Below are 25,076 nucleotides of genomic sequence, written 5' to 3'. Positions count from 1 at the left end.
ATCTGGGGGCGTGTGATGGTGTACATCTCTTAGGGAGTGTGCGTCTCAGAGGCCGTGTGAGCGTGTGACTGCGGCTGGGGCTGGTCAAAGGGTGCAGCCCCCGACCAGCTGCGTGTCTGGGGGTTGTGTGTGCGAAACTGAGTGCGTGTCTGTGTGTCTAAGTGAGCAGCGGCGCCTCGGCACTCCCTGGGGGACGGAGGGGGGCGTGGAGCCAGAGCCTTTCTGGCCGCTAGGGACCACGACAGCCTCCCTCTGTAACCCTCTACTAACCAGGCAGCCCAGGAGGCAGTGCCACCCACGGACATCGTGTTCTCCGTGAAGACGCCCCCGCGTGCCGGCTACCTGGTGATGCTGTCCCACAGCGCCCCAGCGGCCCAGCCGCCCAGCTTGGACCCAGTGCAGAGCTTCTCTCAGGAGGCGGTGGACGCCGGCCGCGTGCTCTACCTGCACTCCCGCCCCGAGGCCTGGACCGACGCCTTCTCCCTGGACGTGGCCTCGGGCCTGGGTGCTCCCCTTGAGGGCGTCCGCGTGGAGCTGGAGGTGCTGCCCGCTGCGATCCCACTGGAGACCCAGAACTTCAGCGTCCCTGAGGGCGGCGCCCGCACGCTGGCCCCCCCACTGCTCCGCGTCACGGGGCCTTTCTTCCCCACGCTGCCGGGCCTTGGCCTGCGGGTGCTGGAGCCGCCCCAGCACGGGGCCCTGCGGAGAGAGGAGGCTCCTCAGGAGGGGTCACTCAGCGCCTTCTCCTGGAAAGAGGTACAGCCATCGGGGGCCGTGGGGGCAGCCCGGCTCTGGGGGCCGACCGGGGGAGCCGTAGGCCGAGAGGGGGCAGGGAGCGCCCATGGGTGGAAGGCCTCTGCTTTGATACCTTACGTCACTCCTTCCTCTCTGGGGTATAGAAACGACTGTCCCGTTTCCTCCTTCGGTCCTTCACTCCGGAGAAATGGCTGTTCCCATTTCCGCCTGCGGGAACTGAAGCTCTGGAGGAGTCCGTCTCCCCCACCCCCAAAGGCAGCGCAACAAGGGTGCTGGGCTTGAGACTCTCGCAGCTCTCGGGCCTGCTGGGGCCTGACCTTCAGCCTTGGGTCTGTGGGCAGGTGGAACAGCAGCTGATCCGCTACGTGCACGACGGGAGTGAGACGCTGACAGACAGCTTCGTCCTAGTGGCTAATGCCTCAGGGATGGACCGCCAGAGCCATCCCGCGGCCTTCACCGTCACCATCCTGCCGGTCAATGACCAACCCCCCATCCTCACCACAAACACAGGCCTGAAGGTGAGAGCAGCCTGGGATCACCTCCTAACTCCCTTTCCAAAGAGAGGCCCAGCACATAGCTCCCCCTCTCTGAGCCTCAATTTCCTTCTCTGAAATGGGGACCCTGCCACGTGCATCCCTGGGTTGCTGGGAAGAGAGGAGGGTTATTTCACTGAAAATAGAACAGAGGTATGAGACTTTGTTATTGAACACTTATAAGTGCAGTAGGCAGCCTTGTGAATGGCCATCCTTGGCCCTGCTGTTCCCTGGACTCGCCCTCAGCAGGAGGCTTTTTCTATGGCTCAGGACCAGAACTCCTGAGGAAAATTCTTTCAAGCGCTTAAGGGTGGACTCCAGGTGGAGAAGGGTTAAACTCCCCCCTGCTACCCACAGCAAGTAAAAGCCACAGCTTGGCTCCCTGAGCTCCTGCCCCTTACATCCCCGCAGAACGCAGAACAGTGGTGCCCTCACTAAGCGGAGGTCAAACCTGAGGCCCAGGCAGGTCACCACATTTCTCCACAGTCACAGAAGTAGTTACTGGTGGAACAGGAAGGGCATGGCTTGACCAAGATCACACAAGATAGTGGATGGGCAGGGCCCTGATGCCGGCTTCTAGGGTGGACAGGAGTCACAGAAGGATTCAGAAGAGAGCTGACTTGGGCCGTCTGTGATATGAGGCGCCGAACACCTTTGAGGGTAGAGGATGTACCTGTGGGGAGCTCCCCGCCGCCGGGAGCCAGCAGAGGGCGGTACCGGCTAAGCGCGGCCCTGAAACCACAGGCATGTGGCGCTGTGTGGCATCTTGGCCACCAGGTGATGCTGTCCACGGTGTTTGTGCCAGGAGCCGGGAGCTAAAGCCCCACCTCCACGCTGGGCTCCCCCTCCGGAGCTGGGGCTGGGGCTAGCCTGGGGCTGGGAGAGGAGCCCTGGAGTCCGAAAGGGCTCAGTTTTCCAGGTATGGTAGACCCTCCCCGAGGCCCCAAGTTGCTGACCCAGCTGGGGTCACGTAACAGGATCCCAGAAATGGGAGCCTGCCCTGCTGGCAAGCGGGAGGCCGAGGAGGGCTCCTCTTCAGTCTGAGCATGGGGAGGGGCCTGCCCACACCCCTCCTCCAGCTGGTTGGGCCTCGTGACTGCACCGAAAACAGCGGAGTCCTCACCGCAGCGCTGCTTCCGTGCTGTGGGACAGGAGCCAACCCTCAGCCTCCCCTGCCTCTGTGCCTCCCACATGCCCTCCCTCACCTGGAAGGGGAGCCCATTTATAAGCATCCTGGGCAATCAAAGCTCACCATTCCCGTAGTGTGCCCAGCCCATGCCCAGACTCACTATGGAGGGTCTAAAGGGAGACCCCGGCCCTGCGAGTGAAACAGAGCCCGGTAATTAGCGGCTCACTCAGTCAGGGCTGGGGGTCTTTGAAGGGAGAGAACTTGGTGAGGGTAAGAGCTGGGGGCTTCCTGAGGTCGGGGACACGAGCTGGCCTTGTAGGACAAGCAGGATTAGGGCAGAGAGAAGGGAGCCTGGGCCCTGGGGTGACAGGGGAAGGTGAATGGGGTGGAGGGCCCTTCGTGAGGGGGAGCCCAGCATGGCCCAGGCCTGAGCTGCAGGCGATGGTAATGGCCTGGGGGCCAGGGAGGAGAAAAGTGGGAGAGCGTGGTGGGGACAGAACTTTCACAGGCCTGTGTCCCCAGATGTGGGAGGGGGCCACGGTGCCCTTCCCTCCGGAGGCCCTTAGGGGCACAGACAGTGACTCAGGACCGGAGGACCTGGTCTACACCATCGAGCAGCCCAGCAACGGGCGGGTGGTGCTGCGGGCGGCGCCGGGCACGGAGGTCCATAGCTTCACCCAGGCCCAGCTAGACGGCGGGCTCGTGCTGTTCTCGCACAGAGGTGGGTACTCAGAGGTGGGGTGGCCTGGGGATGGGGAGCCACCGTGGGCCAGTGAGACCCAACTCCGCCCCCATCCGCAGGAGGCCTGGACGGCGGCTTCCGCTTCAGCCTCTCCGACGGTGAGCATGTTTCCCCTGGACACTTCTTCCACGTAGTGGCCCAGAAGCAGCTGCTCCTCTCCCTGGAGGGCAGCCGGACGCTGACCGTGTGCCCAGGTGGGTCTGCCGAGCACGGCGTGCTTTGTAAGCTGGTGACACGCCAGGGTCACGCTGCTTCGCCAGCAGTCGCAGACCTCGCCCTGGCTCCTGGTCCAAGGCCAACAGGCCCCTTCTGCCTCTCACAGGGTCGGTCCAGCCGCTCAGCAGCCAGAGCCTGAGAGCCAGCTCCAGTGCAGGCACTGACCCCCGGCGCCTGCTCTACCGTGTGGTGCAGGGCCCCCAGCTGGGCCGGCTCTTCCACGCCCAGCAGGGCAGCACTGGGGATGCCCTGGTGAACTTCACTCAGGCCGAGGTAAGGGCCCAGCTCTCTAGAGCCACCACGTAGACTCCATCCAGCCCGGGTGGCCCGCTCTGCCTGTGGACGTGGGCACCACTCCCACCTCACGGGCAGCAGACACAGACACTCCCTGGCCCCCCCATGGCCCAGGCTGTGCTTGCCTTGCCCTCCGGGAGCCGCCAGTCCCGTAGGCAGAAGGGTGCGGGAGATCCCAGCCCAGAGCAGGGATAGGGTCCTGGGGCGCGGCTTCCAGAAGGAAGCTGCAGTTGGACCTTAGGAGCTGGAGAGGGTGCTCTGAGTCAGGGACACTAGGGCACCCCTTGGCTAGTGAGGGGCCGTGCTTGGTTCAGGGGTGGAGTTAAAGGCAGCTCTTGGGCTTGTGAGAGGTGTGAGCCTGGGGCTCAGGTCAGGAGCCAGCAAGAAGCAGAGTGGATCCTGGGAGCAGATGAGTGGATAGAAGGCAACCGAGGAGGTTGAACTGGGAGTGAGGCTGCCATCTCTTCAGGGCCTAGCTGTCCCAGAGCATGCCAGAGGCCACCAGTTAAACACTGGAACTCTTAGCCATGGGTAGAGGTATACTGCTAGGTTGCTGGGAGCGCAGGACTCTGTGCTAACTGTGCCGGGCGGGCCAGCAGCCATCGCTGAAATTAACACCCCTTCCAAGTGCAGGAGGTACTTACTATGACTGTCCGGCAGCCTTGGCTCTCTCCAAAGGCAGAGCAGGTGGGGAACTTTCAGGCGTTAGGGAAAGCGGTCGCTCTAACAAGGGGTGCTCGGCAAAAGGTCTCTCACGTCGGCATCCCCCAGGCCCAGGTTTTCTGTTCTCATGAAGTCCTGGCTTCTGCCCAGGTCTCCTTCCCATAATAAGATAGGGTGTAGCAGCTGAGCACCCTGAGTCCCTGGGAGCCGCTGTCATTGGATGCCCAGGAAGGGGGAGTGAAGAGGGCCAGGCTTTAGGGTCCCGCCCCCACCCACAGCAATACTTGGGATGAACATGAATGGCCACCAGGGGGCCAGGCTGGCGGTGCCACCCTGGGAAGCCGGGAAGAGGCTTCGTGGAAGAGACTTTGTCCTGGCTTTGGGGCAGGGGCAGGGCAAAACTGGGTCATGTCTTGACAGCACCACTGTCCTGCAATACTTAGTTGGGTGGGGCAGGGATCAGGTGTTTTGCAGATAAGGAAACTGAGGCTTACAGAGATCAGGTGACTGACTATTCGCAGCATGAGGCTAGTAAGAGGCAAAACCAGAATTATGGCTTCTGACTGCTAGTCCAAGATTTCTCTCACCAGAGGACACCGCTTGCTTCCAGAGCTCAAAGACCCCTCCCTGTCTTGCCTGTGATTCGCCTCATCCCCAATCAGACACCTCCCAACCACAGACGCTCCTGCAGGCATCCATCCCCCCACCCACCCCTGGGGGTCTCCACTTCCCGCCACCATTCAGCCTGGGCCAGAGGTTACACCTGACAGTCCTCGCGGGCCACATCTGGCCCACAGATGTGTTTTATTTGTCCTGCACAAGGTATTTAATATTTTTAAATTAGTGGTCAACATATAACCTTTGGGGGATTTTTCATACACTCACACACACACACACACACACACACACACACACACACACACAAGCCTGACTTCCCGTTTCTTTTTTTTTTTTAAGATTTTATTTATTCATTTGAAAGAGAGAGAGTGCAAGTAGGGAGGAGGGTCAGAGGGAGAAGCAGACTTCCCGCTGAGCGGGGAGCCCAATGTGGGGCTCAATCCCAGGACCTAGAGATCATGACTTGAGCTGAAGGCAGACACTTAACAATCTGAGCCGCCCAGGTGCCCCGATTTCCCGTTTCTTAAAAGGCTCTGTTCCCTCCTGCAGCAATCAATTCAGGAGCAGCCGCCCTTTCACCTGGGCTCTGCTCCCCCTTTAGAAGCATGGTGATCCCCCTTTAGCGTGTGGGTGGCTCCCCCGTGAGATGGGGCACTGCTCTCCAGTTCATCACTACCCTGCGGTCCTAGAGTCTCCCGCAAGCTGGGACCCCAGTTTCCACCTCAGTATTGCATAAGCCCTATGTTTCTAAGAAGAGGAAACAGATCCCCATCTCCTAAAGGGGGAACACAAGAGATAAACCAAAAGGATGCACTTGGATAAGCAGGGGGAAGGAGCATACTTCTTCCTGGAAGCGAGGAATATCCCTAGGTGTTTACCAGACAAACAGCCCTGGAGAAGAGCAGCTGCGGCAGGAGTGGTAGGAGGCGAGGTCGCAGGGCTAAGGGTTCAGAGTGGGATCTTTGTGGTCAAATGAGGAGCCAATGTGCTGTCTCAGCAAGAAGGACCTTACTTACATTTTAGAAGGCTAGCTCTGGCTTCGGTGTTAAGAACAACCATGGGGGAGGGATCAGGGGCCACACTGGGACGCAGGAGGCTATGGCGATAATCCAGGCCAGAAGTGATGGCGTGGGAGACAGGGAGGAGTCAGGGAAGACTCCAGGGGTTTGGGCCTGAGCCACTGCGAGAACAGAGCTGCCATCGTGTGAAGTGGGAGGACTGGGAGAGGCGCGCAGGTCAGGAGTGTGTCTGGTGCAGGCTACCCTTTGAGCCGTCCCTTAGACATCCACATGGAGCTGCCAGGAAGCGAGCAGCTACGTGAGTCTGGAGTTCGGGAGAGAGCAGTCTGGGATGGGGACAGAAGTAAGGGGGTCATCTGCAGAGCTGACCTGGGAGGACCTGCAGCTGAAGGAGGACACGTGGGATGTGCCTGTAGATAGAGAAGACTCTAAAGGCCAAGCTACAGACACTGGGGAGAAGAGGAGGGACCGGGAGTCTGTGAAGGAGGAACTAACGAGACAGGAGGAAAACATGAGAGTGGGACATGCTGGAAGCAATGGGTGTTAGAGGAAGGAATGCGCAACTATGTGCAACGCTGCCTGCAGAGCAGGTGAGTAACACGAGGCCTACGAACCCACCGTCAGACCTCACAACACAGATGCCATGGGCACCCTCGGTGAGAACAGGAGCAAAAGCCTGGGTAGACTGCACTCAGGACAGCATGGGCGGGATTATAGACTATTCTTTTTGGAGTTCTGCTGTAAAGGAGAGCAAAATGGGGGGAGGGGTGACAAATGTTGGTGGAAAAAGTGAAGTCACAAGTCTTTTCTTTAAGAGGGAAGAGAGGGGGCACCTGGGGGCACAGTCAGTTAAGCATCCGAGTCAGTTTTGGCTCTGGTAGTAATCTCAGGGTCGTGATCTCAGGGTTGTGGAATTGAGCCTGCATTGGGCTCTGTGCTCCGTGCTCAGCACAGAGCTTGCTGGAGTTTCTCTCTCCCTCTGCCCCTCTTCTCTGCACACGCACGTGCTTTTGCGCTCTCTCTCTCTCAAAAAATAAATAAATCTTTAAAAGAAAAAAAGATAGGAGCGCCTGTGTGGCTCAGTCGTTAAGCGTCTGCTTTCGGCTCAGGGCGTGATCCCGGAGTTCTGGGATCGAGCCCCACGTCAGGCTCTTCCTCTGGGAGCCTGCTTCTTCCTCTCCCACTTCCCCTGCTTGTGTTCCCTCTCTCACTGGCTATCTCTCTCTCTGTCAAATAAATAAAATCTTTAAAAATAAATAAATAAATAAAGAAAGAAAGAAAGAAAGAAAGAAAGAAAGAAAGAAAGAAAAAAAGATGGAAGTGGAAGAGAGAATAACATGGTTGAGTAATGATGGGAATGTTCCCTTTTGGGGGAAATTGTCACCGTAGGAGAAAGAAGGGAGATAGTAAAATTGGTGTCTTCAATGGGGAAGAGGAGCAGGGACCCAGGGCAGAAGTGGAAGGACCAGCTGTCGAGAGAAGCACGGATAGAATACTGCCTTCCCCAGGGGCTCAGAGAGGTGAGGTGATTTGCCTGAGGGGGCAGAGCCCAGATTTCACAAGACATCAGGCTCCAGAGCCAGTCTCCTCACTGCCACATGACTGCCAATGGTGACCCACTGAGTTAGTGAGGGATAGCATGGGTTACAACAGACATGGAGCCAGGGAGAGCCAGGAGAGCCGAGAGTGAGGCCGGGCACGGAGGGCTCATCAAGGAGCCTGGAAGGGGCTTCCGGGCGCCACGGTCTCAACCTGCCTCTCATCCCAAAATGGGGTCCCCCCACAGGTGTATGCTGGGAATGTTCTATATGAGCACGAGATGCCTCCTGAGCCCTTCTGGGAGGTCCATGATGTCCTGGAGCTCCAGCTGTCGTCACCCCCCGCCCCTGATGTTGCCACCACCCTTGCTGTGGCCGTGTCTTTCGAGGCTGCCTGTCCCCAGCGCCCCAGCCGCCTCTGGAGGAACAAAGGTGAACCACATGATGGGCTGGCACAGTTGGGGGGACGTTGGGCAGGTCCAAAGAGGTGGGGACACAAGGCCGGGGTCAGCAGCTCCCATGTCAGTCCCCAGGACCTGGGAAGTTATGGGAGGGTGAGCAGGTGGGGATGCTTTGAGGTCAGAGAGGAAACATGATCCTTATCCTCCAGGGGACCCAGAGTCCCACCTTAGGGTACCTGGTCTGAGGGAAAAGGCACAACCTTGCGTGGGGTTGAGGTTCTGAGATCTTTCTTCAGTGGACAGGACCTTCATAGCCTATGCCCCACCCCCAGGTCTCTGGGTCCCCGAAGGCCAGCGGGCCGAGATCACCACGGCTGCCCTCGATGCCTCCAACCTCCTGGCCAGCATTCCGTCACCCCAGCGCCCAGAGCATGATGTACTCTTCCAAATCACACAGTTCCCCACCCGGGGCCAGCTGTTGGTGTCCGAGGAGCCCCTCCACGCGGGCCGGCCCCACTTCCTACAGTCCGAGCTGGCCGCAGGGCAGCTGGCCTATGCCCACGGCGGCGGGGGCACCCAGCAGGATGGCTTCCGCTTCCGTGCCCACCTCCAGGGACCGGCGGGGGCATCCGTGTCAGGACCCCAAACCTCAGAGGCCTTCGCCATCACTGTGCGGGATGTGAACGAGCGGCCGCCACGGCCACAGGCGTCCACGCCGCTCCGGCTCACCCGGGGCTCCCGCGCGCCGGTCTCCCGGGCCCAGCTCAGCGTGGTGGACCCAGACTCGGCGCCCGCGGAGATCGAGTATGAGGTGCAGCGGGCCCCCCTCAACGGCTTCCTGAGTCTGGCGGGGGCCGGCCCGGGACCCGTGGCTCGCTTCACGCAGGCCGACGTGGACGCTGGGCGGCTGGCCTTCGTGGCCAACGGGAGCAGCGTGGCTGGCATCATGCAGCTGAGCGCATCCGACGGGGCCAGTCCTCCCGTGCCCATGTCCCTGGCCGTGGACGTCCTGCCGTCGGCCATCGAGGTGCAGCTGCGCGCGCCCCTGGAGGTGCCGCAGGCTCTGGGGCGCTCCTCGCTGAGCCGGCAGCAGCTGCGAGTGGTGTCAGACCGGGACGAGCCTGACGCCGCCTACCGCCTCACCCGGGGGCCCCGGTTCGGGCAGCTCCTGGTGGCCGGGCAGCCGGCCGCCACCTTCAGCCAGCTGCAGGTAGACCAGGGGGAGGTGGTCTTCGCCTTCACCAACTTCTCCTCCTCTTGCGACCACTTCAGCATCCTGGCGCTGGCCCGAGGGGCCAACGCGTCAGCCACAGTGAACGTCACCGTCAGGGCTCTGCTGCGCGTGGGGGCGGGCGGGCCGTGGCCCCAGGGGGCCACCCTGCGCCTGGACTCCACCGTCCTAGATGCTGGCGAGCTGGCCAACCGCACAGGCAGTGTGCCCCGTTTCCGGCTCCTGGCAGGACCCCGGCATGGCCGTGTGGTCCGCGTGCCCCGGGCCGGGACGGAGCCCAGGGACAGCCAGCTTGTGGAGCAATTCACCCAGCAGGACCTCGAGGACGGAAGGCTGGGGCTGGAGGTGGGCAGGCCGGAGGGTCAGTCCCCAAGCCCCACGGGTGACAGTCTCACACTGGAGCTGTGGGCACAGGGTGTCCCCCCTGCTGTGGCCTCACTGGACTTTGACACTGAGCCTTACGATGCGGCCCGACCCTACAGCGTGGCCCTGCTCAGTCTCCCCGAGCCTGCTCCCACAGAAGCAAGGAAACCAGAGAGCAGCACCCCCACGGGGGAGCCAGGCCCGTTCGCCTCCAGCCCCGTGCCCACCGCGGCCAGTGGGGGCTTCCTGGGCTTGCTGGAGGCCAGCATGTTCAGTGTCATCATTCCCGTGTGCCTGGTCCTCCTGCTCCTGGCACTCATCCTGCCCCTGCTCTTCTACCTCCGCAAACGCAACAAGACGGGCAAGCATGACGTCCAGGTCCTGACTGCCAAGCCCCGCAACGGCCTAGCCAGTGACACCGAGACCTTCCGCAAGGTAGAGCCAGGCCAAGCCATCCCGCTCACGGCAGTGCCCAGCCAGGGGCCCCCACCGGGGGGCCAGCCCGACCCAGAGCTGCTGCAGTTCTGCCGGACACCCAACCCCGCTCTCAAGAATGGCCAGTACTGGGTGTGAGGCCTGGCCTGGCCCAGATGCTGATCAGGCCAGGGACAGGTTTGCTCAGGCCCCGGCCCCATCGCTCCCATGCCCTGGTGCTGTCTGAGTATCCCCAGAGCCAGAGATACCTGGGGACATCTGGGGTGGAGGGTGCTGGGAGGAAGTCCCAGGGGTCCGGGACCAAGTAGAGTCAAGAGCTGGAATTTCCCCAGCTTTCTCCATGCCTGGAGAACTGCAAGGGGGCGGGCCAAGGTCAGAGGCAGGCTTGGAGTCAGTCCCTCTGCCCTGGAGCTAATTTGGGCTGTCAAAACCAGAGTGACCTCCTAGATATGTCAGGACTCCGGATCCTGGGTCTGTGATCTTGGGTAAGTCACAGCTGACCCAGGCTGCTAAGAGGGCAAGGAGAGGAGAGGGTCGGGGAGACGGACAGGGATTCCTGGCTTTTCCACTCCAAGCCAGGCCTCCCTTTGTCTCTGCCCCAGAGTTGACGGGAAAACTTTTTCCCCTGGTTTTTTTGGGAGATGGTATTCCCTGGAGCAGAGGGCAGGAGAAGGGAGCCCCTCCACTCTCTAGGAGACATAAGCCAGTAGAATAACATATTCAGGGTGCAGGATGGGGTGGGTTGCTCTGGGGATGGGTTTCTTTAAGGGGGATTGCAAGGAAGCTATTTAACACGGTGTCGAGCTAGCCCAGACTGATGAGGCCCCTGAGAGCGCAGGATGGAGGAAGGGCTGAGGCCAGTTCATCCTGACAGGCTGAGGCCTAGGTAGGCAGCATGGGTCTGTGGCCCCCGAACAGGCTGGGCTGGGGAGTGTGCAGTGTCTCGGGCCAGGGGTCACTGCAATGCCTGTGCTCCTCCAAGGACTGGGGGTGAGCAGTTGGGGGCACGCGACTCCACGGGGCCTGGATAAATGGTGCTGCGGATGTTCTGGACAGCTGTGTGCTGTTTGTCTGACCATGCCCTGGGCCCTTGTCCACACCGGCCTGCAGTCCCCTGGGGCAGGCCGTCCCACCAGGCCTCAGCCAGCAGGCTGGACAGGGCCACGTGAGCCCTAAATGTCCATCTCCAGGGGCCTTTCAAATCTCCTCTGCTCCCACCTGTGTAGGCAGGTGGGCCAGTCTCTGCGCGATGAGACCAAAGCCGTTTGGTTTAGGAGAGACCGGCTAGGCGCCCTCCAAGGAGTTCAAAGAAACAATGAAATCAGGAGATGTATTCGGTGTCCCAGCCAGAGATTTCTTAGCCTGAGTTTTGGCCTCCACAGCCTTGTCCCTCTCCGCGTACCTCTCAAGCAGCTGGAGCAGCAAAGCTCAGGAGAATGAGGGGGACGTAGGGTCCCAAGGCTGGGACCTGGTGCTGCGGGGGAGACGAGGGGACCGCCACAGGTGTCTTCCTTTGGCTCCCTGGAGATTTCACAAGGAAGATTTCTATTGGTCTCCACCCCCCAACAAGAAGACCGAGGGTGCTCCTTCTTGAAGGCAGGGTAAGCGGCAAGGATTCTGAAAGGCCAGCTGTCCCGAGAGGCCATCTTCTGGTTAGAGATGGATTTAAGATACAGGGTCTCCGGAAGACCCTCTAGGAGCTAAGGAGTCACCACCTGCTGCCCCTCTCCCCTTTGAGGGTTATGGGCAACGAGGACAGATTCTGGATCCCAGGTGATACGGCCTGGCACTAAGCTGAAGTCCTCAGAGGAAGTGCTGCGTGGCAGGTGTGGGAGCTCGGGCTGTCGGAGCCTGGGGCCTGAGCCCAGCCAGACTGGGGATGGAGAGCCCCAGCCAGCCTTTGACAGCTGACCCATATCTGGGGACCAGAATCACCTCTTCCTTGTGTCTCCATATCGGTAACATCTGAATCGGCAACTAGGGCAAGGGAGGAAACTCCCTCCTCCCCACTGTGCTGCCCCTAGAGCGCCCTGCCAGGACGCTTCTCAGCACCCCTTCCCATCTCGGCATCCCCCAGATCCTCCTCCAAGCACAAGATTTGGGCAGGTGACCTGGAATCCCAGTATATCACTGCTGAAAGGGCCCCCAGGGGACCAAGGGCAGGCTGCGAATCAGAGAGAGTTGGGTGTTTTCCAGTCACACACAGCCAGGCAGCGTTAGAATAGACCAGGCCCCAAGGCCTAGCCAATTCTTCTTGCCACACTGAAGAGCCTGCCCCCAAGGACTGTCGCCAGGGCCCATAGATGGGGACCCCCATAGAGATCCCTTTACACCAGGAGCTCAAAATCCTGGCCTGGCCTTCTTTTGCAGCCTAGTCTCTCTGGCACCCCTTAGGCCAGCCTCATACAAGGGGCCCTGCCGAGGGTGTCTCCACACCACACCCCGCCCCTCTGCCCTGCCTCTTCCTGGAGCTCGAGGCTGGATCCTCAGGGCCCTAATATCTGGTGCCAGTCTCCACCCAGGGCGACCAGTTTCCCTGGGAGTGTAAGTGGAGACAAGGGTGACAGACCCGCCAGGCAGGATCTTGCCTCATCTCCTATTTCCCGCCCCCCCCCCCCAGGACTGACGACACCCTCTCTGTTCGCTCAGCCCAGCCTGCCCTGCCGCCCCAGTGAGCTGGCACAGGCTGGCACTGCTCCAGCTCCTTTCCGCCTGCCCTGGACAGTGGGCCGGCACCCAGGGCATGGTGCACATGGCTCCATGAGGACCTGGGAGAGGCTCTTTCACTGGAACACCAACCTTGGAACCCACTCTAAATGTGGGGCCTCAATTTACATAAATCCTTCGCAGATTTCAGATAGGCACCCAAGGCTTAAGGGGATTGCTCTCCACTTTGCAAAATAACTCACTATCCCCTTACTTTAAGAAGTCAGCTCCTCCCAGGCACTGAGATGGAAGCCAACCTGTGCACAAGTGCTTAGGAATGTCTGGGAGCCTCTGACCCTCTTCTTTACACACACACACACACACACACACACACACACACACAGTGCACTTATGCACACAGCTGTGTACCTTTAGACCTTCAGACACACAGCAGAGACATAAATACCTGCCTACGTAATACATACGCCCACACATAGATACAGGTGCACACAGAAACTTTGGATATCAGGACTCCTTCCTTGTGGGCCCTCCTCAGAGCTGGCCATGTGGCGCCAAGGGCTAGGACTCCTGACCATCCGGAGACCCAAACTGACATCAGCAGAGCCAGGAAGTGGAACCACAGCAGAAAAGGGTATGGGGAACAGGGTAGGGATGGCCAGAGAGCCCAGTTCTTGGGCTCTCTAGCTTGGAAGTCCTGCCTACCACCCTAAACGCTTTAGCCTCTTAGATGGTAAAGAAGGGGCTCCCTTTGAGCCCCTCTCCTCGTGCTGGGAGCCGGCCCTTTAAGTGGAGCTGCTACGGCAACTGTGGAACCCACAGAGCTGGAACCATCACCCTCCAATAAGAAGCATGGGATAGCTCTCCCCTTCCCCCCCTCCAGCTCTCCTGACTGGGTGGGAACTGCCAGGGGTGCTGGCATCTTCCTCTGGGCCCTGAAGATTCAAGATCGTCAAGGAATGGAGGTACCTAGGCAGCCCCAGAGTGCTCTGGTTGGGTTTCCTGTTCCTTGCCAGAACAGGTGAGGAAGCCCTGGCAAATGGAGGGAGCCAGGATGGGAACCAGACCTGCTGGAGCCCTGTCGCCACAGTCCCTCTGGTACCCACAATTCACTCGGACTTAACACCATCCCTTCTGGTTACCGCTAGGATTCGTGGGGCATGGGCAAGGGCATTTTGTGCCAAAAATGCTGTGGGAGATGCCCATAGGAATCCACCCAGCCCTTCCTGAAGAGCCCCAGACGTGTCAGTAACTGCCACACCACGATGGATGCCCTAACCCAGGCGTGTCAACGGGCTGGTGAGGGGAAGCCTGGAGTGGGAAGGCAGCTGCCTCTGCCTGCTTCCTTCTTTCCTGACAGCGTGCTGGGTCTTTCCATGGAAGGGACAGCCATGCAGCTGCTAAAGCTGAGCATGGCCAGCTACCTCCTGGTCCCATTGCCCTTCTTGGGGTCATGAGGTACAGTATTTAATTGATGGCTGCTGTCCTCATCAAGGATGCCAGCTCCTGGGTGGCTCAGTCAGTTAAGTGTCCAACTCTTGATTTTGGCTCAGGTCATGATCTCAGGGTGGTGAGATCGAACCCCAAGTCAGGCTCCACGAAGGGCATGGAGCCTGCTTAAAATACTCTCTCTCCCTCTGCCTCTCTGCCCCTCCCCTCCTTCAAGCACGTGCTCTCTCTCTTAAAAAAAAAAAAAAAGACGCCACCTTCTCAGAGGGCCACCAGGATAACTGGTGTGTTGTTCTGCTGTGTTCCTTCACAATGCAGATGTCCTAAGACCCCCTGAAGACAAAAGTAACCCTTGGTTAAATCAACCAGTGGCCAAGAAGGGACTTTTCTACGCAAACACAGCCTCAGCTGGGAGCTTGAGGAGCTCCAGTGCCCCCCAACCTGGGCACTGCCAGCTCTGTTAGCCCAAAGCCTAGCGCTATCCCAAGACTTCCTTTGGATGCCTTGTGAGGTCACACAGGGCTCAAGTGAGCCAGTCTCTGGGTCCCGAAGGCCCAAGCTAGATGGCTTGTCTAAGTCTTTGCTGCTCAAAGTGCGGTCCGTGGACCAGGAGCACCAGAAGCATGTGGGAGCTTGTTAGATATAAGGACTCCTGGGACACCTGGCTGGCTCAGTCAGAAGGTGAGACTCTTGAGCTCAGCGTTGCGAGTTCGAGCCCCACTATGAGTAGAGAGATTACTTTAAAATCTTCAAAAAAGAAAAAAAAAATGAGGACTCTCAGGCCTCACCCCAGATCGTCTGAATCAAACCCGCATTTTAACAAACAGTAAAGTTTAAGACACATTGACTTAGGTTCTCCCCGTCACCCTCTGAATGCAGAAACAGAGCTGAGAGAGGCAGGGACCAGGCCAAGATCATAGTAAGTCAATGACAGAACTAGAAAGAGGTCAGAACCCATCATCCGGTTCCAGAGTTTTGTCTTTCAACTCAAACTGTCCATCCTTCTTCCCCACACTCTTTTGAAGATTTGTGGGGACAGGGTTCTGTTGTGGGGGTGCCTGCTCCAGGGGCCTCCACTGAGGACAAGAGGGAAGCAGAGGAGGACGAGGCTGGTAGCCAGGTCTATCCAGTGGGGAGGGTCTGCAGAAGAAGCCCACTTCCACCCTCACCTCCCAAAGACAGCATCCCTGGAGAGTGCAGCAGCCCCTGGCACCTTGCCTTCTGCAATCCAGCTAGTCCCTCCCTCCCCACCTGTCCAGGTTCCACCTGCAGAGGGAGGGACAAAAGGAGGGGTCCGGCCAAGGCCCCCAGTCAGTGCATTGGGTCTCCCCCACAGTAAAGCAACAGCCGCCAGCAAAGGAAGGGGAAAGAAGCTGCCTGTCAGGACACGGCGTGGGCCTGGTCAAGAAGGAGGGGATGGGCCTCCCAGAGCACTGTGTCCTGTCCTGCAGAGGGGTGGGGAGCAAGGGAGGCTGGACCACTAACTTTCCCTTCTGCCCCCAGAACAAATGCTGTGGCCCCCCAGCCTGTGTGCTGCCCTGGGTGCTGGGCGTGCGTTTGAGGCCCCCAACTCCCCTCCCCTCCCAGGGTGCTGAGGCCCCAGCCCTCTGTCCTTTGCAGTAAACATAGTTCAAGGCTGTGTGCCCATCAGAGGCAATGTCCTGCCGGGCCCGGGGCTAGATACATAGATGTTCGGTAAACGTCTATTGCCAGAATATAGCCCCTCCTTTCCCACAGTCCAAAAGGCCACCAATCCCACCCAGACCCCATATCCTGACTTCCCATCTGGTTCCCCTGGCTTCCGTCATCCCTAGGAGTGCCACCAGGGCTCCCAACTGCTGCTCTCGTCCCCAGGCCACTTCCAGGGCCCAGGCAGACCTGGCCCCAGGTCCTAAGTTTCTAAGGAGCAGGTTTAATCTATCCCTGCCAGACTCTTCAGCACTCACTTCTCTCTCCCTCCATATTCACCTGTGGCTCCCTCCTACCAGATACCTGGGGTCTAGCTGCTCAGAGGCACATGGGCAGAACACTTTGACCAAATCATATGTGGGAGCCTACCACCGATGGAATCAAACTGATTAAATGGGACAGGAGGAGTAGACAACCCAGAATCCCCTTACACTCAGCCTTCCCCTGCCGCTACAGCTCCTCCTCAGAGCCTCCAGGAGCCACTGGCCACCGTGCCAGCTGTTCTAAACACTGCAGGGCTCACCTGGTCCCAACCTTCCACAGGCAAGCAAAAGAGACCAGCCAAGGGTGCCCCTACCTTTACCTGACCCAGAGGACCCTGCATTCAGTTGGAGGTCTCAGAGTCCCAGCCTACCTCCTGGAGGCTCGAAACCCTTCCAGATGCCAAAGCTACATCTTTCAGCAGAGGGATTCCCAGCACCTAGGGAGGCATCAGGACACATGTGTGTGAGCCAGGGATCCGGACATGCTGGCCAGGGCAGAGACCTCCAGGAGCCAGAGAGCAGCAGAGAGAACCCTGTTGGGTCTTGTTGGGGAAGGCGGAGCCGTCTCTAAAGGGCTGTTGAGCAAGCAGGCAGGTGGGTGAGGCTGGTGGAGCCTCAGCGCTCCTGGAAGGCTGTGAGTCAGGGCAGAAGGCTCCTCCTGAGTCAGCCCTGCTAGAAGGTTGCCCTGTGGGAGTGGCTCCTGGACTAGGCAACTGAGGCGGGACCCGTGGACCCAAGAAGCTTCCAGGCCCGGGGACTTCAGCCCCTCTGCCCCATGAGCTGCCCTGAGCAGCTCAGTCTGGGGATAGAAGCCATGAACTGAAGGAGGGAGGGCAGCGATGGTGATTATGTCTGCCCAATGAACTTACAGAAGTCCGCCCACCTGTGGAGGGATGTTAGACCCTAGCAAGTCCGGAGCCAGGCCTGGGAGAGCTTGCTACCTGCTTTCTGCCTACAGCCCCGACTCCTGTCTTCATTCCTGCCCAGTTCCCAGTTCCCACTGCCATGAATGGTAGGTGATTAGCCAGAGGCCCCACCCCCCTGCCTGAATTAGAACCTCTCGAAGCAGTGCACCTGACCGAGGCTGCTTTTCAAAGTGTTGTGGCAAAGCTCTTAGAACAGCACCAGGCACATAGTAAATGCTCAATAAATGTTGGCTATTATTATCAGTGCTGTTATAATAGTGGTTATTATTGAATCGCCTTAGCATATGGGTCTGGCATATTGTAGAAGCTTAACAAATGGTCAAACTGACATTCTTGTTATTACTATAATTCATTACAGCCATCACAGTGCCTGGCGCACAGTAAGTGCTAAACAAATGCTCAGTCCTGGAGTATTTGGAAATTCCCCATTTGGAAAAGAGGGACATCAAGGCACTCTCCTTTGCTGGGCTTTGGCAGGGAGAATGAGGTGTGCAGAAGGGGTCATGTTCTGGCTAGAAGCTGGCAGCCATGCTGACCTCCCTTCCTCCACCCCACTCCAGTGATCCAGAAGACCTCAGAGGAGGCTTGACCCCGGGGACCCAAGAGGGAGGAGTGGCACTTGACCCTGCCTTGCAGGTAGAGGAGGGCAGGGTGGGAAGGAGGGTGGGCCCAGGAAGGGCCAGAACACAAAGGCTTCCCGGAGAGGGGAGCCTGGGCTATGCATGAAGGACAGGGAGTGCCAAGCTTAAAGCGGAACACGAGGGCAGGGGCCAGATGATGTGGGGCCAGAGGGCCGATAAGACCGGCCCTGGAGCAGACAGGGGCTCGGGGAAGCAGGCCAAGAGAAGCTCTGTGGAACCCCCAGTCTGATAGGGAGCAGCCCCCTGGAGTCGAGCTGGTGCTGGGCTGGAAGTTTGTTCTTCCCCGCTACCCTCCTGCCAGGGCCAACCCTGGAAGAAGCAGAACTGGGGTGGGGAGGGGGGGGAGTGCTGAGCCCCTGGGCCAGAACTCTGCACCCAGAGGCCCCCCAGTTTGAGTGAACTCATCTTCCCAGGGGTCACCCTGGGAGCCTTAGGGGTCAGCCAGGTTGGAATACCACCACCCCTCACACATAGCTAGCCACCCCCCATCTAGCTGATGCCAGCCCAAGTGGGCTGGGCTTCAGTGCCAGGGAAGGAGGCTGCCTGCTCTGCCGCCTGGGATGGCACTGCCTCCTACTATCCAGAGAAGGACAAGGAGTGGCTCTCTGGGCCACTGTGGCCTCAAACCCAGCCCTCCAGAGGAATGAGCAGGGACTGGTACATAAATCCTTCCCACCCTCTCACACGCCATGCCTTGCTGAGAAAGGGGGAAATACTCCCCAAGAGCAAGTCCCTGGATTCTGGGGGACGTGGGAGATGATGTCAGGGAGGAAGCATGCTTTCAGCCACCAGCTGCTGCAGCAACACACACATATGCACGCACGCACGCACACACATATTCACAGGACTGCCCCACGTGGCAGTGCACACAGGCAAGTGCAGATGCACTCCCTGACAGCGGCTGACCTGTGCAAACCACAACACACACACCTACCCTCCCCAGAGATCTGAGACACGGCCCTGAAGACATCCCAAGCCAGGGCGCTGTGCTAGGCACTGGGGCCACGGCAGTGAGCAAGGCGAACACCAGCTGCCCCCAAGGCTGCCTTCTAACGAACAGATATATTTAAAATCTAACTTTTGCATAGAAGTATTTATTTGCAGATGAGAACGTGCGATGTCTGGAGTTCGCTAGAAGCAAGGGATGTGGGGGAGTAAAATATTGGCCCAAGGTTGATCATTGCTGAAGCTGACACATGGGCACATGGGGATCTATTAGTTTCTCAATTTTTGTACGTGTTTGAGACATATATGTATACAGCTGGCAGTTGATAATAAATAAAATGAAGAACAGTAAGGCAGGGCAAGGGGACAGAGGACTAGGATTAGGAAGACTCTTTAGATTAGATGATCAGAGAAGGCTTCTCCAAAGAGGTAACATTTTAAGCAACAACTTGAATTAACTGAGGTTTGAACCACACAAACATCTGAGAGGAAGAACATTCCAAACGGAGGAGGTCAGCAAATGCAAAGGCCCTGAGGTGCAAGCGTGCTGGGCTTATGTGAGGAACAGCCAAGACTACAGTGGGTCTGGAATTCTGCGACCAAAGGGACAGGGGTTCCAAGTGCCATCAGAAAGGGGCCTTGTGGGCGGTGGTAGCCACTTGGAAGCTGGAGTCAGAATGGCAGGAAGCCCTAGAGGTTGAAAGCAGGGTCCAACATGATTGGATTTAGAATAGACTTTTTTTTTTTTTAAGATTTTGTTTATTTATTTGAGAGAGAGACAGAGTGCGTGCACGCATGAGTTGGGGGGAGGGGCAGAGGGAGACGCAGCCTCCCCACTGAGCAGGGAGCCCCACGTGGCTGGATCCCAGGACCCTGAGATCGTGACCTGAGTTGGAGACAGACGCTTCACCACTCAAGAGACTAAGCCACCCAGGCGCCCCTAGAGTACAGTCTCAAGAGGTCCCTCCGACTCCTGCTGGACCACCAGGGCGTGGTCGAGAAGGCAGAAGGGCTCGGAGGCACTGCAACTGTCTACGCAGGCGGTAGCTTGGGCCAGGCTGCGGCCGGGGCTCGGGTCAGATCTGGGACCTCTTCTGAGGAGCTACCGAGGCTTTTCTCAGGGGTGGATGTGAAGCATGAGAGAAAGGGAGCAACTAAGGCTGACTGCAAGTCTGGCCTTGAGCTCAGGGTGAGAGGTGTTGCCTCTTCCAGGCTGGGGATCGCAGGGAAACTCACGCGTGGCCGAACGACTACAGGCAGAGTGCCACCACGGGGACGCTCGCACGAGCACCGGTGCACACACTGACGGGCACCCAGCGACCACACGGGCGGACACACGCACTCCGGCACACACCCCATTCCCCTCCGCCTGCCCACCCTACCCCACACGGAAGCCCCGGGGCCAGGGCGCCCCCCTCTCCAGCTCCGCCTCGGCACTCACAAGAACCCAGTCCCAGCATTTCCCTACCAAGCCTCACTCTCACCCCTCATGTTGGCCCCTCAAGCAAGGAGGCTCCTGACGCAGCTCCTTCCCAGACACCTGAGTCCTGCCCCGGACCCCTACTCCTGCCTCCGTCTGCCCAGCCCACTCTTCCTTGGCCAGACCCCACTCCCACACTCCAGCCTGAGGCCCTACAGGAAATTATCAGTCAACAAATATTTGCTCGGCGATCTCCGTGGGCCAAGCCCTCTGCCCTTCCACCTGCTAACCAGAAGGCACGCAGCGACTCGCCGCCTGCCTCCCCACTCCCCCCAGCTCCCAGCACGCGTGCATTCACTGCACAGCAGGACAGCTGCCCCCAGCCTGCCCAGCCTGCCCGCCTTGGAAGGGGACCCCATGCCTCGGAGCCTCGGTCCGCTGGGACACGTTGGCAGTCATTCTCACCTTCCGGGCAGTTGTGGACAACGAGGTAGCACAGGGGAGGCTCTGAGCCCTATGCCCAGCACGCAGTGGCAGAGAGCAGGCATTCAGCGTGAGCCGCTGTGCACTTGGGCCACCTCCCGCCTTGCCGGCCTGTGCGGCTCCGAGGACACAGCACTCTGAAGCAGTGACACGCCCACACTCATGAACGCAAGCCCCAGTGTCACAGTGACAACTGTCAACATCCGCTGAGGAAAACCGAGACTGAGTACTGACCTTGCCTGAGGTCCCCCAAATCTACCCGGGGAAGGCCCGACACGAGCCTGTATCTCTTAACTCCAGGACCCCGCTCTCCTGTATGTGATGGTGTGTGTCACAGCCAATGAATGGCCCAGTGGAGCCCTCCGGCCCTGGGCTGACATGTACCATGACAGCCAGGAAGCCCCAAGGAGTCTGCTCCCCGTAAAGACGTGGCAGCAACATGGGGCAAGGCTCAAGGCCTGGAGGTGGTCAGGGGCCTAGGCCCAGGCCCAGCCCTGCCATCTACCTACTGTGTGGCCTTAGAGGCTCGTTCAATCAGTCTTCTCACTTACGAAGCGGGGTAAGAATATTCGTGGCCCAGCCTCTCTCCAGGGCCACTCTAAGGCTCCGCTCGGAGGCTGGTTCTCCCAGCTACTCCTCACTGAACACTTGCTACATGCGGGCACTGTCCAGCTGATGGGTTTTGCTCATGGAATCCTCCTAACGGCCATCTGGAACTCCTGTTGTAAGTAGAGAAATGGAAGCACGAAGCCACTAAGAAACATCCCTAGAACAAGTACGTGTGGGTAGGATCCGCACCAGGCCTCAGCCACTCCGGTCAGTACCAGGGCCCTGCCTCTGGGTGGTGGAGAGAAAGGCAACAGGGGGCTGGTGGCTATCTGGGGACAGCAGGGCTGTCCAGCGGAGCTTCGTACTTCCCCCGCCCATTACACTGCTGCCAAAACAGCAGGAAGGGGAACCAGGTCAGCCCAGAAGAGGCTCCAGGTGCCTCCAGGAGGCCAACTCCTACCTCAGGCACCACCGTTTTGCCTCCCAGCACAGGTGACCCAGACCTGGATACCATCTCACACAAGAATCTCTTGCATGCAGCGTGGCTGGGAAATGCTGGCCATCCAGCGTCTGCCAGGTGCCGCCCGCGCTGGGGACGGTAGAAGCCCCAGAGGTTGGCAGATCCAGGTGCATCAGGGACTTGGCCCCTTCCCAGGCAGAGCCCCAAGGTGGCAGACAGGCCCCCGATGACAAAGGGTTGCATAGGATCTCTAGAGCCTCCCAGAACTTCCTGTGCACGAGTGCATGCTGGGAGCTGTGGAATACTGACCGTGAGCCCCAAAGGGGACCACAGGCCACAGAAGGGACTTTTGCTAGCCTCCTGAGGCTACTTGAGGTCCGCAGGTATACAGATGATCAAGGGAGCCCTAAGTGCTCAAAACAGACCAAAGGCCAGACCCACAGAGGCCTCAGGATGGGGATCAAAGGAGCAAGTGGTGGGAAGACAGAGGGTGGGGCGGGGAGAAGATAACCAGAGGATCCAAGGCTAACCTAGGACCATGGTGGGCAGCACAGGCCCAGCGCCATGGTCCAGGAGTCTGCAAGAACCCACACCGTTTATAGGAAGAAAAAAAAAGTAGCAGGACACAAAAAGAGAAGAAAAAGACAAAATCAAAATTAATCAAGTTTAAATAAATACCTGTAAGACAAGGCATTGCCAAGCAATAAATGGAACCCAACTGAAACAGGTGTATATGAATGACCTTTAATATGGAAGGCAGGCAAATTTTCACGTGTGTGATAGAGTGTGGGATTCAGCCTCTAAAATTCAAAGTGCCAGAGGCCTGCCCACCATCTTCAAATGTACCATCCCCAAAACTTATATGCATCCCATTAGAAAGGAGGGGTCCCCAAATTGATTTGAGATTCCTTTTCTACCATGTGAGGGAATGAGAAAGCAACGAAGAAACTGGTCAGTTGCAGGAAATGAGGCGGTGTTCCTCACACACGTTCATGTGTAAGGGGCGATCCTGGGTCAAGGCTGTGGCCACTGTGCAGGGCTGTGGTCAGCCTCTTCATCCCTGGGGGCTGGCGGGACTCACCCTACCCACCAGCCCCTTCACATGTCAGCAGCTGGGTCTGCCAGCCTCCCGTTCTCGCACCTCTGGAGTGGAGCTCTGCCAGCCCCTTTTCCTTCAGACCTAAGCGAGTCAATCAAGACTTTGAGGAAAGACGTCAGGGAGCTGGGTTCGAATCCAGCTCCACCTTATCTCACTGTGTGATCCCAGGGCAGACCCATCTTCACTCTAGCCAAGCCTCAGTCCCTTCGTCTGTGAAATGGAACAGTGCTGCCTACCAGGGCTGCTGTGAGAACCAGGGAGCCACAGCTATGAGACTCATTTTTTCAACAGACCAGACTGCACTGGGGTTTGACTAACAAAACAAAACCAAAGGAGGGGAGGGGGTGGGGGAATGGGATAGACTGGTGATGGGTAGTAAGGAGGGCATGTATTGCATGGTGCACTGGGTGTTATACGCAACTAATGAATCATCGAACTTTACATCAGAAACCAGGGATGTACTGTATGGTGACTAACATAATTAAAAAACATTAAAATATTTAAAAATTTTTAAAAATAAAATAAATTAAAAAAAAAAAAAACAAAGGAAAAAAGGTTTGTGTTAAACTATCCTGAACCCTGCGACCAGATTTCACAATCAGCTCTGCTGAGCTCCGTCTGGGGGAGGTGAATTTTCATTTCTCTCCATGGTTTTTGCCAGGGCTCCTCGTCTCTTACCCCAGCCCACGGAGCCATACTGGAGCCGAACTGGACAGGAAGCAGGTTGGGGGCGTTGGGGACAAGCAGGCTTGGCTCCTGGAGGCCTGAGTCAGCGGGCAGGCAGGCAGGGCGGGCCCAGTCCTTGCATGCTCGGGGAGGAGATGGTGCAGGAATGTTCCTCCCGCCCAGGCCTGGGCCCTGCCCACTGCGTCCTGGCTCTGGCTCACAGGGACACTGCAGCCTGGGCTCTGGCTGGACAGATAGGAGATGCCTAGAGCTTTGCTGAGTGGGTTCTGCCAGGGGGCTACTGAGGCAAGAGGGAGTGGCCCTGGGGACTGGCCACAGAGCTACCCAGAGCTGGGCTCAAGCCCTCGAACAACCTCTGGCCCCACTGCGTGACACAGCCAGCTGCCACCCCTCACTAGACCTCCAGTTCCCCACCTGCACAGTGCCAGTGTCAGATGACGGGTGATGCCACTGGCTCCCCCAGGAGGTGGCGCGGCTGCAGTCTAGAAACAGCAACACGTGGGACCCCTTTGATAGGAGCATGTGTGACTTGTGGCTGTATGTCTGAGTGTGTGTCGCTCTGTGTGGGTAGGACTGTGGTACGGCTGTGAGCGAGGACACGATGTGACTGGTGCTGTGAAGGGATGACACGTGTGCAGCCGTGGCCGTGAATGTGTGACGGTGGGTGGCGCCATGGCTGGGAGTGCCCCTGTGCGAGCACATGACTGGACATCTGTGTGCAGACGGCCAGGAGTGGCCTACGTCCCCGTGAGCAGGGTGTGTGGCTGCATGTGGCTGTGCCTGCTTGGGGCTGGGCAGCTCTACCTGTGACTACGTGGACTTGTGGATGATGGCACGGCTGGGCCACAGGATGGAGGAGAGGTGTTGAGCTGGCTCTGGAGCCACCCACCTCCCTGCCTCCCCTCCAGGTGTGGCACCGTCATGGCAGAGCTGTGGCATGGAGGCTCATGGCCCTCCTGTGTGTCCGGGAGGAAACACATGCAGGAGCCGAGGGCTGCCTCCATCCCCAACCCCTACATGTGGCCACAAAGCCAAGTCCTCTCGTGGGCTGGACCAAGACTGGGGATCAGAGACTCGGATCACCCCCACCCCAGGTCCTGCTTGCTGCCCAGGGCAGAAAGAGGGGCCTTGTGTTCCACCCCCCTCAGGGCAAAGTGAGGGAGGGAACTGGAGGCAGCTGGGCCCAGCTCAGGCTGGAACATCTGCCTGGCATGACTGAGGCCAGCCAGCAGGCCCTGCCACCACCAGGGTGCTCCCACACCTCCCCCACCTGGTCCCCCAGGGCGCTCCTGAAAGGCGCTCCGGTCAGCTCAGACCGACCTCAAACTACCCCCTCCAATACCCCAACCCACAGAGAGACAGAAAGAAACCCGAGGGAATGGCTGTGACATCCTCAATCCCCATTACGCAGAAGCCTGCCCCAGCCTAGATATCTCAGGATGCCCGCAGTAGACCTGACCCGTCCTAAGACTTCACTTCTGGACACTTCTCCCAGGTCCAAGCCCCTCCTGAGTAAAGTGTCAGACGGCCTCCCTCGCCCTGAGGATCAGAGGTGCCCTCCCCCCAAGGAAGGGACACACGAGGGTAATACTAGTCCCAGGGCAGGAAGCATGAAGAGGGGACTTTCCAGGCACTGTGGGTTAAGAAAGGCGCTTCCACCACCCCTACCCAGACTGACCTCAGTAAGGAGCCTCCCCCGCTGTGCTCAGAGTACTGTCTACAGAAGGCGGCCAGGAGGTCAAAGCTGCTGAGAGGTTAAGGCAGGAAGGTCCTTGGGTGGGTTGGAAAATGAAGGAAGGAGGGCAGGGAGGAGGGAGGGGAAAATTCCACAGAAAGTCCCAAATCTGACCTAATTTTGACCCA

General features: G+C 58.6%; 1 protein-coding gene across 2 annotated transcripts in view; it reads left to right on the top strand.

Annotated features, from left to right (window-relative positions):
- The window catches only part of CSPG4 (chondroitin sulfate proteoglycan 4), a 42,970-nt gene extending 25,798 nt beyond the window's left edge, over positions 1-17,172 (top strand). The window contains exons 4-10 of one of the 2 annotated variants that reach the window (XM_026478572.4): positions 274-756; positions 1,098-1,274; positions 2,941-3,139; positions 3,220-3,354; positions 3,483-3,649; positions 7,757-7,940; positions 8,242-17,172. In XM_026478572.4, the coding sequence (XP_026334357.2) occupies positions 274-756; positions 1,098-1,274; positions 2,941-3,139; positions 3,220-3,354; positions 3,483-3,649; positions 7,757-7,940; positions 8,242-10,076 (3,180 nt within the window). In that variant the 3' untranslated portion in view covers positions 10,077-17,172. The remainder of the gene's footprint in view (positions 1-273; positions 757-1,097; positions 1,275-2,940; positions 3,140-3,219; positions 3,355-3,482; positions 3,650-7,756; positions 7,941-8,241) is intronic. The other variant, XM_057303814.1, reaches the window with a different exon arrangement.
- The last annotated feature ends 7,904 nt before the right edge of the window (positions 17,173-25,076 follow it).

The sequence above is a fragment of the Ursus arctos genome, unplaced genomic scaffold, assembly GCF_023065955.2.
Source record: "Ursus arctos isolate Adak ecotype North America unplaced genomic scaffold, UrsArc2.0 scaffold_28, whole genome shotgun sequence".
In the NCBI taxonomy this organism is placed as follows: Eukaryota; Metazoa; Chordata; class Mammalia; order Carnivora; family Ursidae; genus Ursus; species Ursus arctos.
The sequence above is the reverse complement of the archived record's forward strand: the minus strand, read 5'-3'. Positions and strand labels throughout refer to the sequence as shown.